This window comes from Myotis nattereri, assembly GCF_964212035.1.
Source record: "Myotis nattereri genome assembly, chromosome: 13".
Taxonomy (NCBI): Eukaryota; Metazoa; Chordata; class Mammalia; order Chiroptera; family Vespertilionidae; genus Myotis; species Myotis nattereri.
In genome coordinates this window covers 21,582,462-21,599,257 of record NC_138088.1, presented here as the reverse complement: position 1 = coordinate 21,599,257, position 16,796 = coordinate 21,582,462, and the positions used below count along the sequence as shown (strand labels likewise).

Sequence of the window (16,796 nt, the reverse complement as noted above, 5' to 3'; positions counted from 1 at the left end):
TTATATTACCTTTTAAATTACAATGATATTTTAAGCAGTTCATTAATAGATTTATGTTTTATGAACAAGGAGAGCAGGTCAGAAAATGAAGCAAGAAAGGCAAGCCACGTAATTACTGCCACGTAAACAAAATACTTTATTGGAATGACCGAACAGTAGAAATGAGCCCAGCCAGCTCACTAACTGAGCATCAACCCATGAACCAAGAAGTCAGGATTCGATTCCCAGTCAGGGTATGCGCCCAGGGTTGCCGGCTTAATCCCCAGTAGGGGGCGTGCAGGAGGCAGCTGATCAATGATTCTCTCTCATCATTGATGTTTCTCTCTCCTGCCCCCTTTCTCTCTGAAATCATTAAAAATATAATTTTTTTTAAAAGAAAGAAATTACCATTTTGGGCTACAGGAAACAGAATCAATGCTTATAATTTTTACATCTTCTGTAGAGAGTTGAGCACAAGCTACAGTTTTATTATACTATTCCAAACTTTGCTAGCTTTGCTAATCAAGTTAGCCTTTATTTCAAGAATAAAACATACACATTTAAAATTTTAGTTGATGTTGGTGCAATATTATATCTTTAAAATAGAACTCTCAACCTTCTTTATTGTTCCTAAAATCGCTTCTCTTTGAATTTGGAATGTTCTCTTATTTGCTAGCCTAGTGATGGTTAGTCTCTTAATCTTTTAACTTCAGTTTCCTCATGTAAAATGGGGACCATAAAGCCTGCCCCAGCTACCATACAAGACTGTTGTAAGGATTAAATGAGATAATCTACTTGAATGTATTTTACAAACCATAAAAAGCTATCAAAACGTCACCTTTTAACAGAACTGTATCACATTATTTACAAATTATGGTCATAAAATAGTTTAGTATTGTTTCTTATATGAAATAGAAATACATGTGCAAAACATATTACAAGAAACAAATGGAAATACATGTGTAAAACATATTACATGAAACAAATGAAAACACATGTACAAAACAGCCACCAAATTTTACCTATGATTTGATATATAGTGAGTTAATGATCTTGTTAGGAAAAGTACTTCCTATGTTATTTTTAAATCTTTAGACGTGAATTTGGAAAGATAAAAATAAAACAATTAATTTAGCTGCACTGGTCTACAGTGGTTGGCAAACTCATTAGTCAACAGAGCCAAATATCAACAGTACAATTGAAATTTCTTTTGAGAACCAAATTTTTTAAACTTAAACTATATAGGTAGGTACACTGTTTGTTATTAATTAGGGTACTCCCAAGGCTTAGGAAGAGCCACACTCAAAGGGCCAAGAGCCACATGTGGCTCACGAGCTACAGTTTGCCCACCACGGGTGTAGCACTTTGAAGTGTAACATATTTACTTGTTAGCTATGAATTAAGAAACTGAGAGCCATTAGCTAAAAAAATTAAAAAGTTAAAAATAATTCTTATGAAAGAAAAATGCATACAGTGGGACCTCGATTCTCGAACTTAATTCATTCCAGAAGGGTGTTCGAGAAGCGATCTGTTTGAAAACTGAATCATTTTTTTCCCATTAAAAATAATGTAAACTAAAATAAATAAATAAATAAATAAATAAATAAATAAATAAAAATAATGTAAACTGAATTAATTCATTCCAGACCTCCAAATGATTCCGTTTTAACTTTTCTTACAAACAGTGCATGTCTAATGTACTGTTTAATGTATAAACAAACACTTCTTTTTTATCAAACCACCCGTAGTAGCCTTAAACAAATCACTTTCAGCACTTCTTCCAGGGGTATCTTTCAGGAAGTCGGCATGCAGCATCTTTACATATCACTGCCTCCAAAAGGCTGTCACTGGCTTAACTGTCTTTTGTTTATCCAAATCAACAACAGTTTTTCAATTGCCTGTAATCATTGTATCTTTCACATCCTTAACAACATTAGCACTCTTGATGGCTCCTTTATATTTTAAAATTGTGCTAATCTGTGCATTTCCCCAGCAACCAGAGCAAAAAACAGTAACAAAAAGCAAACAACACACACACACACACACACACACCCCAAAATAATATTCCAGCACAATTTCCTGAGACGTTAACAAGGTAAGGTTTAGCTGTAACTGACTTGTACTGGTGCATTCTCTCCTTTGTGGTCTGAGATGCTTTTTGTCATGCTGACTTATCAGCATGAAAGAGTTGTGAGGTTGAGAATCAAAATTTTGTTCGATAACTGAGACATTTCTTTCCGTGAATAACTTGGTAGAGAACTGAACTGTTCAAGATGGGAAATTTCAAGAACCAAGGCTTGACTCTACTTGAAAGTGAAATAGATGTTCACTTCTAAGGAATAAATGAGAAAGAGCTAGTAGTGATAGCAAAGGGTATACATAAAAAAGAGAAAGTTGTTGAACCATGGGCATAATCTACACTCTCGGTATACAAGGAAAATCAGTGAAAACTTCCTCTGTGGTTTCTAAAAAGTATGAATGGAAACCTCTCCCGATAGGCTATAGATCAATTCCATTTAGCTACACTGTAAGGCCGAGTCCTCCAGTTGGTTATCAGATTCTCAACAACAGCTTATCCTTAATGAATGAAGCCACTTTATTCGTTATTATAGAATACTTAGTATGGTTACAAAGCCAGCCTCTGTAAAAATACAACACACAATTCTTAGCTCCCTCCACACGTTTAAAGCTCTGATGAAGAGAATTACTACGTTTATAATTTATAACATGGTCCTAGAAATTCAACCAGACTCACTCTATTACCAGAAGACTTTAAAACCAATTAAATAAGAACTTATGTTCTAATTCAGTCCTCAAACTCACAAATTTTAAAAAGGGTTGGAGAAGGCACACATTTAAATCTTTAAGAAATTATTCCAAAGGGAAATAATTTTGGTTAAATACATTCAAATTTTCCTGTCAAGCACCTTAAATCAAAACTGAGGTTAAAAGTCCCTATCAGCCCATCCCATGTGGCTCAGTGGTTGAGCATCGACCCATGAACCAATACGTAGGTCCTGGGTTTGATTCTGGTCAGGGCACAAGCCCGGGTTTTGGGCTCAATCCCCAGTAGGGGTGTGCAGGAGGCAGCCAATTGATATTTCTCTCTCTCTATCCCTTCCTCTATCTCTAAAATCAATAAAAACAATAAAAATAAAAAAAAGTCCCTACCAGAGTCCCTACCACCTTTCTTTGACTTTTACTTTCTCTTACCTCTGTAACCTAGGTACACTTCAATATATCATTGAAACTGAACTTCTGGTAATAAAAAAGCTTTTCTCAGAATTAGGATCCCGCCCTTAAAAAACTATTATTTTAAGCCCCAGATTTCTTTTCTGGCTATTTATGTGATCAATGATTGAATTGAACTTAAGACTTCATTGTCTTCCAGAAATCTTTAATTCTATCCCACAATGACATTTCCCATCATTTAAATTTCCTAGACTCAAAGTAGGTATCACATCATGTCAAATTTCAATTCTCTCCAGTTATTTCATTTATACGTGCCTTAACTCCCAGCCCAGGCTCTAAATTTTTCAAGACAAAGTTTATGCCTTTTATTTCTCTATAGCATATGATGTACCCTGGACAATGAGGCAATCCTAAAGAGATATCATATATTAGGTAAACCCACCCTCCCAAACTCTTATTACCAAATAATGCTTCCAGGATGAATCAATAGGGTGATATAAATGTCACAATGCAATCATCACAATGTCAGCATGACCACAAAGAAGCTTCTAGCTAGTTAAGTTTCTCAGAATCTTACCTATAGAGTTAAAAGCTGTTCCAGGCAATATAATCATTATATTATTTGTGCAGTGTCTACCCCTGACTTAGACACACAACTGGTGTCTGTTCAATTAACATTTACAAATTTTAAAGCATAGTAAATTTCAGCAACTATACTGGCGATTTCTATGTGCTGGCTTTGTACTTTCTACTTGCCTTTGTAGCCTCTCAGAAATTACTAAAGCAATACAGAGATATGTTTAGTTATTTCTGTGGGGCATGTTAAATATAATAGCAATAGCCCCATACTATGAAAAATCTCAACCTGAGGCAGCATTCCAAGCTAGGCAAAATGTAAAGGATTTATCTGCCGCTAGCAGTGATAAATACTTATCAGTAAATTACCATTCACATCTACCAACATAACTTCCATGCCTAATTATGAAAATCTGATGATTCCATAAAATATTCTTAATGAGATAAAATACATACAAGAAAGCTGCCATTTACCTTGAGTTCTGCAATAATTAAACCTACTGTATTAAGCATCACTACCATTCATCCAAAATAATTATATTACAAATTAAGGCAGAAGAAAAGAGATTAAGACTCTAACAAGGAAGGATGAAAACCATACAGCATTTACAAGTAGAAGAGCAAAGTTTGGCATGGTGGTAAGATGGCATAAAAGAGGAATAATATGCCTTAATTTAATGCTTTAATATACCTACATTAACCTCTCCAAAGTAAACTAACACTAGAAACCTCTTAAAGAAGTTGTAAAGAAAAACACTGCCACAGAAAATATACTTAAGTGCCATATTGCTGAAGTTAAAAGAAACTAAATACAGCTGAAGTTTTATCTGAATTTACCACCTTAAGAGTTAATTTTTAGTTATTATAATTAAAGCAAAAAACTCACATAACAATGATATTTCTAAGTGTGGTAATACTTGATTTTAAAATATCGATAGCCAGGAAAACAGAATAAAATATGACCTCAAAATTCTCATTACCCTGCAATTATTTTAAAACTTGCTTGTATAGCTACTACAAAATCAGGACATCTCAGAATCACAAAACCTTTAATAGCTAGTGGTGCTAGAGGAGAATAAAAGATGTTATTTAAAATGCTACAACAGGGAGAAAAATAGAAGCATTATATATATTAGGAAAGTAAAATGCTTTCATATTAATATTTTTCTTTCTAATGTATGAAAAACAACACAAAGTTATGCATTTAAAATCTGCCAGAGGTCGCTGAACAGTACTTGGTAAAAAAGACCTGCATACTATATACTCTGTATCAAATATACCTAAACAATGTAGGCAATGTAAACAATGTTTTTTCTCTATTTGTTTACATCACCATAATTATTTTCTGAAACAAGGCTTCATACAGTAAGGTTTTATAACAGTAGGAGTTAAAAAAGGAAACCACAATATAAAGTACTTAGGAGTATGTAAATATAAAGGATATATTTAAATCCTGGTTTGCTTTTAAAGTTTGACAAAAAATATGGGTCTAGGACTAGAAGAACTATTTGACATGTCAAACTTAAATGATATAATTATTAGAAATAACAAACGAATTTTCAACTTACCTGGTTTCTTTCTGGATTTTTCATGACCTAGCTGTCCCAGATCATTGCATCCACATGTGTACACTGTTCCATCATCCAGAACAAATACAGTATGCCTGAGTCCACATCCTACATCTCGGACTTTTTTGTTTATAAAAAAGTCACTTTTTCTGGGCTCTAGTACAATTTCTTCATCAATTCCACCCAAACCTAGCTGTCCAAAAGATGCATTTCCCCAGCATAACATGTTTGTAATTCTTTAGGTCTTCCAGTTTCAACAAAAAACTCCCTTCTGAAACACTGGAAAGTTGGAGGTATCCCTATGGCTGAGGAGATAGAAAAAAAGTTAAGATGACTTCAAAGGAAATATGATGTATTGCTGCTCTTTCAATTGCAAGGCTACAATAACTATTACATAGTAAATATTAAATCTATCTCACAATATGCTACATATAAGCATCATTCAGTTTCAAAAACCAATCGGTTGTATTTTTTAAAATATTTGCTATAGAAACATTTAGCTCTCTCCATGAGCTCTGTAAAAGTTTAAATATTTCGTTTTTACTCTACTACAAATATTATAAGTATCTTGATGAAATTAATCCTTTTCTCGTTTTTGCTTTAAATAATTTCAATGGAAGAAATAAGACATCTACTGTCTCAACAATCAAGGAAATTACACAGTGAAAAACTTAGCCAACTTCAGAAACCCTGAAATCTCCCTGAGGCCACCGCATAATTAAACCTTCTAATACCTACCTCCACATCAACAGAAAACGGAAGTTCTGATCTGTAATAGAAAACCAATAATGGAAACTTTAAATTTCCCACCATTTACACGACTGCCAATTATTCATGCCAATGCTGAGTCCCTAGAGAAAATTATTCTCTTGCCAGGCCGCGATCTTAACGACAATCGCCTCCAAAGATCATACTTACAAAAATAAAAATCGTTAACGCTCCGACCTCACTACAACTTTAATTTTAAAACTAAATCAATGGACATAATTGTAATACTCACAAAAGAAAACACGCAGTTTAATATCGAGATTCTCCCCCAAATTCAACATTTGTCTATTAATGAGTGGTAACCGCGAATGGAAAACATTCCCCCTGGGCCATCAATATCTATCTATACCTCCGAGACCATTATATGAGGATGGAAAAAAAAAACACCCGCAAGCAACTCCAACACGGCCGACCTTTCAAAAAACAAGGATGGGGGCTGGGCCATTGATAGCTGGGTGGCGAAATCGGTCGAACTTTCCAGCACATGGAGTATTTCTGCGTTTGTGAAGACACAGATAACAGAGTCCAGTTCGCCTACAGCCACCCGGGCCTTAAGGGACATCGCATCACTGAGTAAGTAACACAATGACAGGAAGTCCGCCTGGTGCTCGCGGCAGTCACCCACATTCATTATTACACAGAACCTGCGAAGTTTCAAAACCCAACTTTCCGACGTTCGGGCGAGCCGGTGCCCACGCCGACCCATTCCACGACCCCATCCATTCACACAAGTTGGACCTCATTCTTTTGGAACATCAGAACTCGATCGTTCCCGAGAGCTCTGCATTGTTTCCCCCGGCGGGGAAAAAAATTTTTTTTTTTTAATTTTAAGAGAGGACAGAGAAAAATATCCCTTGATTTCAGCGCACGAGGTTTAACCATCCTTTTCTTTTCCAAGTCTGAAGGGGTCTAAGAAAGGCGTCCTCCCGCCAGCAACAGGTAGGGGGCTGAGCAGCAGTTTTCATTCCCATCGTATTCCCTGAACGTCCGTCCACTCAGACCACTTCAGGGGGACCAGGGGGGAGGACCCGTCTGCGCACCCCCAGCCTCGCCGGCCGACCAGTTCAGTTCACTACGGCAGCCGCCCGCCCGCACAAGTCGCAGGGACCGGCGGTCGCGGCTCGGCACCTCGGCGGCCTTCGGTCCGAAGGGGCCCTTCCCCCGCGAGGTGCCACATTCCGGGCCCCATGCCGGGGAGCCGCGACCCTGCCCTCGTTCCCCGCCCCCCACCACGAGGAAGCGCTGAGAAAGCACCCGGCGCCCGGCCGGCCTGTATCCGCCCGGCCCCGCCGACCCCGTTCCTAACGCCGTCACACACCCCCGAACCCCCCCGCCCCGGGCAACGACTCACCCGACCGCTCAAGGCAGGGGAAGCTCCGGCCAGCGGAGGGCGGCGCCCCCCCAGACAGTGAGGCGGCGCGGCCGCTGAGGCAGGTCTCCAGCGCCTGGACCCTCCTCCTATAACCCGTGGCGGCGAACACCATGCAGGGCTCCTCCGGTGTCGGTGCCGCTGCTCGCGGCTCCCCTCCCGGCTCCGGGAAAGTTTCTCGGGTTCCTCTTAGAACAGCCGCCGCCGCCGATGTCCAGTCCAGAAACAGCCGTCAGCGCCCCGGATGGAGCGGGAGGGGAAGGGCTGGAGCCGAGCGGGGCGGAGAGCGCGAAGGGTGGGGAGAGTTCGGGGAGAGGATGGGAGCAGGGAGAGGGGGAAGTGAAGAGGCGTGGGAGGGGAGGGGGAGGGGCCGCCGGAAGTGAGCCACGGAGCACGCGTGCGGGCCCGCCCACTTCCCGCCCCGCGCGCCTGCGCCGGAATCCTCCCCGGACTCGGCGCTTCGCGCGCCTGCGCAATGAGCTGTTTTGGGGTTTTTTTGCCTCGGAAGCCAAGGGTCAGATACCGAAGTTGACCGTCGGAGGTGTGCTTCTGCGTGTACGAGGGCCTTTTAGTGAAGAAACCCTCTTTTTCTGCTCATAGGTTCCAGGCTATAATTTTATTCTGTCTTTTCCCAAGGAGAATTTTAAGTAGCAGATGAAAGACAACAGTTATGAAGGCGCGTGAAGCCTTTTCTTGTCTCTCTCAGCTTCAGCCGGAGCTAATCTGAGGATGACAGGTATATTCATAGCCATGGCTCAGGCCATGGCATTAAATGTCAGCACCACCACTTAGGCTTCTGGTAATAGTGATGGCTGCCATCACTTGCTGCACTCTCCCTGGAAGGTAAATTTACATTGCAGCATCTCCTTCACTGGGGAAAATGTAGTAATGCATGTGGCTGGAGTCCCTGCTTTATAAAATCGAAGTTTTAACCTCTTAAAAGGAGGAAACTTGAAACAAGGAAGGCACTTCGGTAATTTATGTTGGACTTTGCTAGAACCTGTGACTTAGGGGTGAATGTTGAGGCCTTGGAAAGAATTCCACAATAGGTCATGTGTCTTTATCTCCTTGAAAAGCACATTTCAGATGAGTATTGTAGGGCTGCCATAACAAAATACCACAAAGCGGGTGGCTTAAAACAGCAGAAAGTTATTGTCTCCGTTAAGGGAGCCAGGAGTCTGCAATCAAGGTGGCAGCAGGATGGGTTCCCACTTGGACTCTCAGAGAACTTCGCCCCCATTCTCCTGTCCCAGCTCCTGGTGGTTGCTTCAGTCCTTGGCATTCACTTTAATCTCTGCCTCCATCTCCACATGGTGTTCTTCCCTATGTATCTCAACAGTCTGAGCATTACTTAGTGTCCAAATTTTCCTCTTAAAAGGATGTGTCATTGGATTAAGGCCCACCCCAATCCATTATGACCTCTTTTTAACTGGGTTCTCTCTACAGAGACCCTCTTTCCAAATAAGATCACATTCTCAGCTAGCAGAAATTAAGACTTCAACAAATCTCTTTGGGGGACCCAATTCAACCAATGACAATATGTTACAGAAATAAGTGTAAAAATGACAAGATGCTTTAAGCAAAGAAAGCATCCATCTCTATATATAAAAGCCTAATGTGCAAATTGTCCCCTCGGGAGTTCGACCGGGAGCGGCGTGGAACAAAGGCAGGCCCTGCTGGCAGCCTAGGGACCCTATCCGTGCATGAATTTCATGCACCAAGCTTCTAGTAATTTCAATATTAGGAATAGTGAGAATGCCCACAAAAAATGCTTCATTCTTATTTTGGTAGCTTCATTGCCCTTACAGGATTTTTGTTCTCTTTGAATGTTAAGGACTTGATCCCTCAGAATATATCAGTAAAGGGGAAGTTATGGACTTTGGGATTTTTGAAATATATACTTGAGCTGCAACAAATCAATACTAAAATTTGAGTGGCTTAACACAATAAAGGTGTATTTGTTACCTTCTTAACAGTCCAAGTGGATATTCCTACTGAATGAAAGCTGATTTCCAGGAACCTGAGGAGATAGGAGTATGGGGAGTTTCTTAAAATTCTTATCTGAAACGTGCCACATATTACTTCTGCCACATACAGCATTAGCAAGAACTACATACCTAGATGCAAGGGGACAGGGAAACAATCCCTGTCTGAGTTCCAGGTACTACCTTATACTGTAGAAGAGAAACCTGAATTAGTGGACAGCTATCTCTGCCACATGGATACATCTCTCTGGAATTTTTTTTTTTTTGGTAGATAATTTTTATGAGTTTATTTGAGCCAAACTGGCAACATATGCCAAGAGCAAGATCTCAACTGCTCTTCTCTCTGGAATATTTTTAATGATAGGTCTTGCTTATAGAAAGTAGAATGGACATCTGTAGATGTTCCTTTTAACCTTATAAATCTATGAAACTGTAGTGTAAGATTTTAGAAAATAGCCTGTGATTATCTTTAAGATGAGACAACTATAGGATCAGAGGGGTATTAGGATAATGTAAATTTACTGCATAAAAGCAGCGTGAGATATTGATGAGAAATATGGCCTCTGATGTTGATTTGTCTGCATTCAGAGCTTGAGCCTACAGGCCACCTCAAATCTCCCTCCTATCCTCTCAGACATTTATTAATGATCTGTTTTACAGAAAATTATGCCTCAGTCACAATTTCTGTAAGTGGGGGATGTTAATTCCTATCTCACTAGGTTGTTGTGGGATTCAATAAGGTAACATGTACAGTGTCTTGCTCCTTTGGCAAGTGGTTTTTATAAATGATTGCTATTATTACTAATATCTCTTTTGAACTACAAGTAGTCAAGATTTGGGAAAGTATTCCATATCACCAATAATTAAATAATTTTAATTTAGAACAAAATGAAATTTTTTTTAACCTACTGTATTATTTTCATTTTAAAAGGTAATGTTCAGGCTGTTGAGACACCACTAAAATAGGTATTCATTTTGTCCCACTCTTAGCTTTGCTCCCTTCCATCCAGCCATATTGTTCGTGCTGGACCTCGCCTCACTTTCTTCATTCAGTTCTCTACTCATGTATCTCTCCAGTCTTCCCTGACTGTTCTATCCAAAAAACCACCCCCTCACTCTCTGTAATCTTATATTACTTTATTGCCTTTCACATCCATTATCATTACCTGATATTTTATTGTACGATTCATAAATGTATATTATATATGTAATATGTAGATAATCAATTACAATATATTACAGTTTATGGCCTACAGCATGTGCTCAAAAATTATTTATTGAATTATTAAGGGTGCTGGCAGCATTGTAAATGATCACAAATAAATATATTCAGCCATATGTTTCAAGAGGCAGTAAATTTCACTTAACAGTTCATAATAATAGCAATATTTATTGTGAGATAGTGTACTAAACTATAGAAATATCACTTCTTAAACTCTGTCCTAAAGAAATACAAGATGCATTTAAGGAATATTTATTGAGCACCTACTATGTGCTACTCTCCCAGTTCTAGTAAGAGGAAAATAAAAGTCTGAACAAAGATTTTTGTTACAATGTTATTTTTTTCTTATTTTTTTATTAAGCCTACAGCACCCAATGTTATTTCTAATACCAAATATTTAAAACAACCTAAGTTCCAACAATGGGAAAATGGGATGAGTGGCAAGGTTAATCCTCTTATTAGTTAACTTTGAAAGGATAAAATGGTATTGTCCAAAATAATTTATTACCAATTGTCACCAAATCATAATTTCACCTTGTCTAGACACCTGGAAAAGCCTCCTCTAGTCATTTTACCCCCTCCTGCTCTCTGAGGTTAGAGCCTCCACTTAAGCAGTTGAACAGCCACACTTTTTTAGATCCCTCCCTAGCAACTGGAGAGTTCTGCTCTTCTCATCCTCTGTCTTATGGGCCCCAGAGTCATTTCTCCTTGGCCTTTGAGCTAGCATTAATGGCTTCAGCCTAATGTGTACACAAGGCAGATCTTTTACCAGGTTCTTGAGTAAGTCTTTACTGAGCACCTACTCTGTGCTGCCTTCCCAATTCTAGTGGTAGAGATAGAAGGGGGAAAAACGACTAGCCAGACAAAAGAATTTCAAATTTTAATAAATACTAAGGGTACAAACGGGGTAGAGATAGAGAATAATAGAGGAAGTCCTTGAAATAGAATGGACAGTGAAGGCCTCAAAGAGGAGTCACTATTAAAACTTAGAGCACCGCTTTGCTGGTGTGGCTCAGTGGTTGAGCATTGACCCAGGAACCAAGAGATCACCAGTTCCATTCCCCGTCAGGGCACATGCCTGGGTTGCAGGCTCCATCCCCATTATGGGGTGGGTGCAGGAGGTAGCCCATTGATGATGCTTCTCGCTCGTTGATGTTTCTATATCCCTCTCCCTCTCTCTCAAAAAAGCAACAACAACAACAAAAACTGAGAAGAGTAGGAGAGACCGGAGTTTGTGGCCTACCCCATCTCAGATCAGGTCTAAGCCCTCTCCCTGGGAATATGGTAACTATACTCTATTTCATAATCCTCATGTGAATCTGCTTCCAACTGGCTATGAAGATGAATAAAGAGAACCTGGACCACTACCTAGTGGGGATCACGGCACTGATTTGGACCATTACTCTGCACATGGACCAGAAAAGTGTATGGAGCCTTAAGATGACTTTCTTTCCTAAGTACCAAAGGATGACTAGAGCATACTAATCTCCCTTCTCTGGGTTTATGGCAGGAGATAGTTTAATAAATAACTTAGATTCATCATGGAAAAAACACACACAACTTAGAACAAAGAGAAGGATCAAGCCATGTGAAGAGAGGGGTGAAAAGCAATTCTAGGTGGAGGGAGCAATGCAGAACCCTTGAAGGAGGAGAGAATGTGGCATTTTCCAGGAACTGAAAGAAAATTAATACAGTTGAGGACAGGGACACTTGATATGCTTGGTGATAGGTGGTCAAGAGTCCACATCCAGTAGGGCACATTAAGGAGTTTTATTCTGTGTACTATTCAAGGGTTTTATGCCAGCAGCAGGGGCAATGATTATGTGTGTTAAGAAAAAGATTCGCCGAAACCGGTTTGGCTCAGTGGATAGAGCGTCGGCCTGCGGACTGAAGGGTCCCAGGTTCGATTCCGGTCAAGGGCATGTACCTGGGTTGTGGGGCACTTCCCCAGTGGGGGATGTGCAGGAGGCAGCTGATCGATGTTTCTCTCTCATCGATGTTTCTAACTCTCTATCTCTCTCCCTTCCTCTCTGTAAAAAATCAATAAAATATATTTTAAAAAAAAAAGAAAAAAAAAAGAAAAAGATTCCAGCCCTAGCCAGCTTGGCTGAGTGGATAGAGCGTCAGCCTGCGGACTGAGGGGTCCCAGGTTCGATTCTGGCCAAGGGCACATGCCTGGGTTTCGGGCTCAATCCCCAGTGGGGGGCCTGCGGGAGGCACCCGATCAATGACTCTCTCTCATCATTGATGTTTCCATCTCCCTCTCCTTCTCCCTTCCTCTCTGAAATCAATAAAGAAATATATTTTTAAAAGAAAAAAAAAAGGTTTCATTTGATGCTGAACTGGATAGGACTGCTGAATTAGAGGAGGGTCAAAATGGAGGATATACATTATTGCGCAGGCTTTTGCAATAATACAAATGAGAGAATAGTGGTGGAACTAAGGAGATTGTGATGGAGATTAAAAAATGAAGAAAATAGATAAAAAACATACTGTGGGAATAGGATTAACAGGGTTGTGATGGAAGGTTTGTAGGAAAGAATGCTGGGCCACTGGTAATTTTCTGCTTTGATAGTATCTGTTATAATCTATGCCGTTTAATCTATAATGTAAAATTATTCTGGATATTTGTTATAGAATTTTTCTCAACTTTCACTCTCACAATTATACTAACTTCATATCCTGCTCCAAATTTACATTCTAGCTGCAATTTCCTTCTCAGTGTCCTAGTGTGAAACAGTAGAAATGTTTATATTATGAATATCTGAAACATTTTTTAAATGCTCTCTTTCTATAACTCTCTATAACTTCTTTGTATTTGCTTTTCGTCCCCTAATTATTAGGCATTCAACTAGCATTGAAATAGGCATAAGCCTGCAAAATCACATGTAATGTGGCCCTTGACCAGTATGTGGGGATGTGTTCAAGCCTTTGAAATTACCGTGCTAGTACTCCAGTTACTATACTTTCCGAGCAGAGAAAGTGCTCAAAATGCCCTGGGTCTTTTTTGTGTGTCAGTAAAGTATAAAAATTGTTTTTAAAAACAAAGAATTATATCATAAATTACGTTTTAAAGTTAATTTTATCCCAGCAATCATAAGATGAGGATTCTGCAAGTTCTAATTGATAATGAGCTCCACCAAAGCAATACAGTATGAAGTGTGGGATCTATACTTACATGAATCTTTTTTCTTTTAAAAGAAACAAAATAGCAATAAAGTGGAGAAATCTCAACTATAGGGCTTAACAGTCAAACTTTGGGTAGCAAATTGAACTATTTTGTTGCTACTGATTTTGAAGGGTCCTGTAAAGATATCTGAGGTTGGAAAGTTCTAATATAGCTGTCAGAAATATGAAATCTGGAAAGTCCACTTCATTTTGTTCCTTGTGCCCGGTCCCCTACCAACTTAAATTAGTAATATAACCTTCATCAAGTCAAAAGACAAGAAAATATATATATATGTATCTATGTATATGTATATACACACACATATATACATATGTGTATATATGTATGTATATATTTAAGTGGCATGTCTCACTGCTTTCAAATAGGATCAGGACTAAAACTAAATTTGACAAGACTTTGTCAAATTAACAGTACTACTTCTTTGAATAGAAACTAAGCACAGAATGATTATGTTCATCTATTGAATCCTTTATTAGCAACGTTCAAAGTACACAACTGTATAAAAGAAACAGTCTTGCTTGCACCTTTTTCATTTCTAAAGGGAATTTACAACACATTTCAGGTTCTTATTTAAGCATTAAAAATCTTAAAGAAGCAGCACAGGATCACAAAATAGCTATCATCCAAAAAATAAATAAAACACAAGCATTTTATGAATAGATTTTCATTTGAGTTTGAAAATGGGTTCTTATAGTCTCACTGTAAGATGTGATAGCCAGTAGGAACAGTTGAGAAGTAGTGACTAGGAAGGGCAGTGCTCCTAAAAGACATACTATAGTTGCCATCTCCATATGGCAGTTTAGCTATATTAAAATGACAGCAATGTTTCCCCAAGAAAAATCCATACAATTCAAGCTGCTGTTTTACTTTTTTATAATTTTTTATTTTTTATTGTTGACATTATTACAGATGTCCCCTATTCTCCCCCATACCCCCCACCCACACACCTCCACCCCAGGCCTTCACCACACTATTGTCTGTGTCCATGGGCCATGCATAAATGCATATAAGTACTTTAGTTTAATTTCTTCCCATCCTCCCTCCCCCACTCCCCTCTGAGATCTGTCTGTTCCATGCATCAAAAAAATGGAACTGCCATTTGATCGAGGGGTCACACTTCTGAGAATTTATCCTAAGAATGCTGTTTTATTTTTTTAAATTATGTTTTTTATTGATTTTTTTGAGACGAGAGGGAGAGAGAGAGAGAGAAACATAGATCGGCTGCCTCCCGCATGCTTCCTGCATGCCTCCTACTAATCATTGAGCCTGAAACCTGGGCAGGTGCCCTGACAGGCAATCAAACCGGTAACCTCTTGGTTCATGGGTTGATGCTCAATCATTGAGCCACATCAGCTGGGCTGTTTTACTTTAAAAAAAAAAAAAAAAAAAACAGAAAAATTACTCTGTAAACTTAAGTATATTAAGAGGTGAATTTCAGTGTTTTGGGCTGTTCACTTTAAACAAACAACAAACTTCATCTGTTCAATCGTTAAGAGAGCTAACGTCCCAAAAGCAGCTTCCAAACTGCTCTCATTCACAAGCTCTGATAGTGTTGACAATAGAATAGAAATCCTGGGGAGTAGTGAATGTTAGAATTGTTCTTGGTGTGGAAAACATCTTTCTTTTTTTCAGTACTACACCATCAGAGAATATCATTGCAGTCATACCTTGTTTTCTGTGCTTTGTTTTGTTCCACTCCACAGGTGTTGCATTTCTTTTTAAAAAACTTTTTTAACTTTCTGGCGGCGACATGCCTCTCGCCAAGGATCTCCTGCACACCTCCCCGGAGGAGGAGAAGAGGAAGCACAAGAAGAAGCGCCTGGTGCAGAGCCCCAACTCCTACTTCATGAACGTGAAGTGCCCAGGATGCTACAAAATCACCACCGTCTTTAGCCATGCACAAACGGTAGTTTTGTGCGTTGGTTGCTCCACTGTTCTCTGTCAGCCAACAGGAGGAAAAGCAAGGCTTACAGAAGATGCTCCTTCAGAAGGAAGCAGCACTAAACGCACCTCAAATCAAGATGAGTGGGAAACCATCCCAATAAACACATTTTGGATTAAAAAAAAAATTTTTTTTTAAGGAACTTTTTTTTTTGGTACCAATGGAGAGTCACATTCTACTTAAAAATCCACGAGACATTTTTTAAAAAGATACAACCAAGAAAAAGAAAGGAGACACAGATGAAGGAGAACTACTAAGAGGCTTTGAGGTAAGTTATGCTTTCTTCTTAAAACACTATTAAAAATCATGGGCAGATATCCATTTACATACAATCAAAAATGTTAGAATAATGGAAAGAGTGAGATTCATGCAATTGCCTGAGTGAGGGGTTAGAGTTGCTCTTATAAGTTTATCTGCCATGTTCTTTTTTGTTTTTAATTTTTTATTGTTGATAGTATTACATATATCTCCCATTCCCCCCTCTCTCCTTTACCCTCTTCCTCCCAGCCCCTACCCGCCCTCCCAGGTCTTCACTACCCTATTTCCCATGTCCATGGACTTTGCATATAAATATATACATTTTTTGGTTTATCTCTTCTCGTCCCCCCAACCGCACATTGAGGTATGTCAGTCTGTTCCATGCCTCCATGCTTCGGGTCTTTTGTTGGTCAATTCATTTTTTTTTTTCATTAGATTTCACAAATAAGTGAGATCCTGTGAAGTTTGCTTTCTCATATTGGCTTAATTCACTTAGCATAATATTTTCCAGGTCCATCCATGCTCTCCCAAAGGGTAAGAGATCCCCTTTTTTATAGCTGCATAGTATTTCATTGTGTAAATGTCCCACAGCTTTTTTTTTTTTTTTTTAACAAACTGCACGCAAAACCCTCAACCAGCAAAAAGATTACAACTCACTTTATTGTGATACTTGTTTGATTACAGTGATCTGGAACCAAACCTGCAATATATCAAGGTATGTCTGTACTTGCTTTATTTTGTGGTGGT

At 39.1% G+C, this 16,796-nt stretch overlaps 1 protein-coding gene and 1 pseudogene across 2 annotated transcripts in view; one reads left to right on the top strand and one right to left on the bottom strand.

Annotated features, from left to right (window-relative positions):
* Positions 1-7,743, bottom strand: part of HERC4 (HECT and RLD domain containing E3 ubiquitin protein ligase 4) — a 112,125-nt gene extending 104,382 nt beyond the window's left edge. Inside the window, exons 1-3 of the mRNA XM_081105049.1 lie at positions 7,435-7,743; positions 6,054-6,084; positions 5,316-5,620 (exon numbers count right to left, since the gene is read on the bottom strand). Coding sequence (XP_080961175.1) covers positions 5,316-5,541 — 226 coding nt within the window. The 5' untranslated portion in view covers positions 5,542-5,620; positions 6,054-6,084; positions 7,435-7,743. The remainder of the gene's footprint in view (positions 1-5,315; positions 5,621-6,053; positions 6,085-7,434) is intronic.
* Positions 7,744-15,597: 7,854 nt separating this feature from the next.
* LOC308529053 (small ribosomal subunit protein eS27-like) lies at positions 15,598-15,853 on the top strand (annotated as a pseudogene). Its single transcript has one exon. The product of its transcript is annotated as a small ribosomal subunit protein eS27-like (transcript).
* The last annotated feature ends 943 nt before the right edge of the window (positions 15,854-16,796 follow it).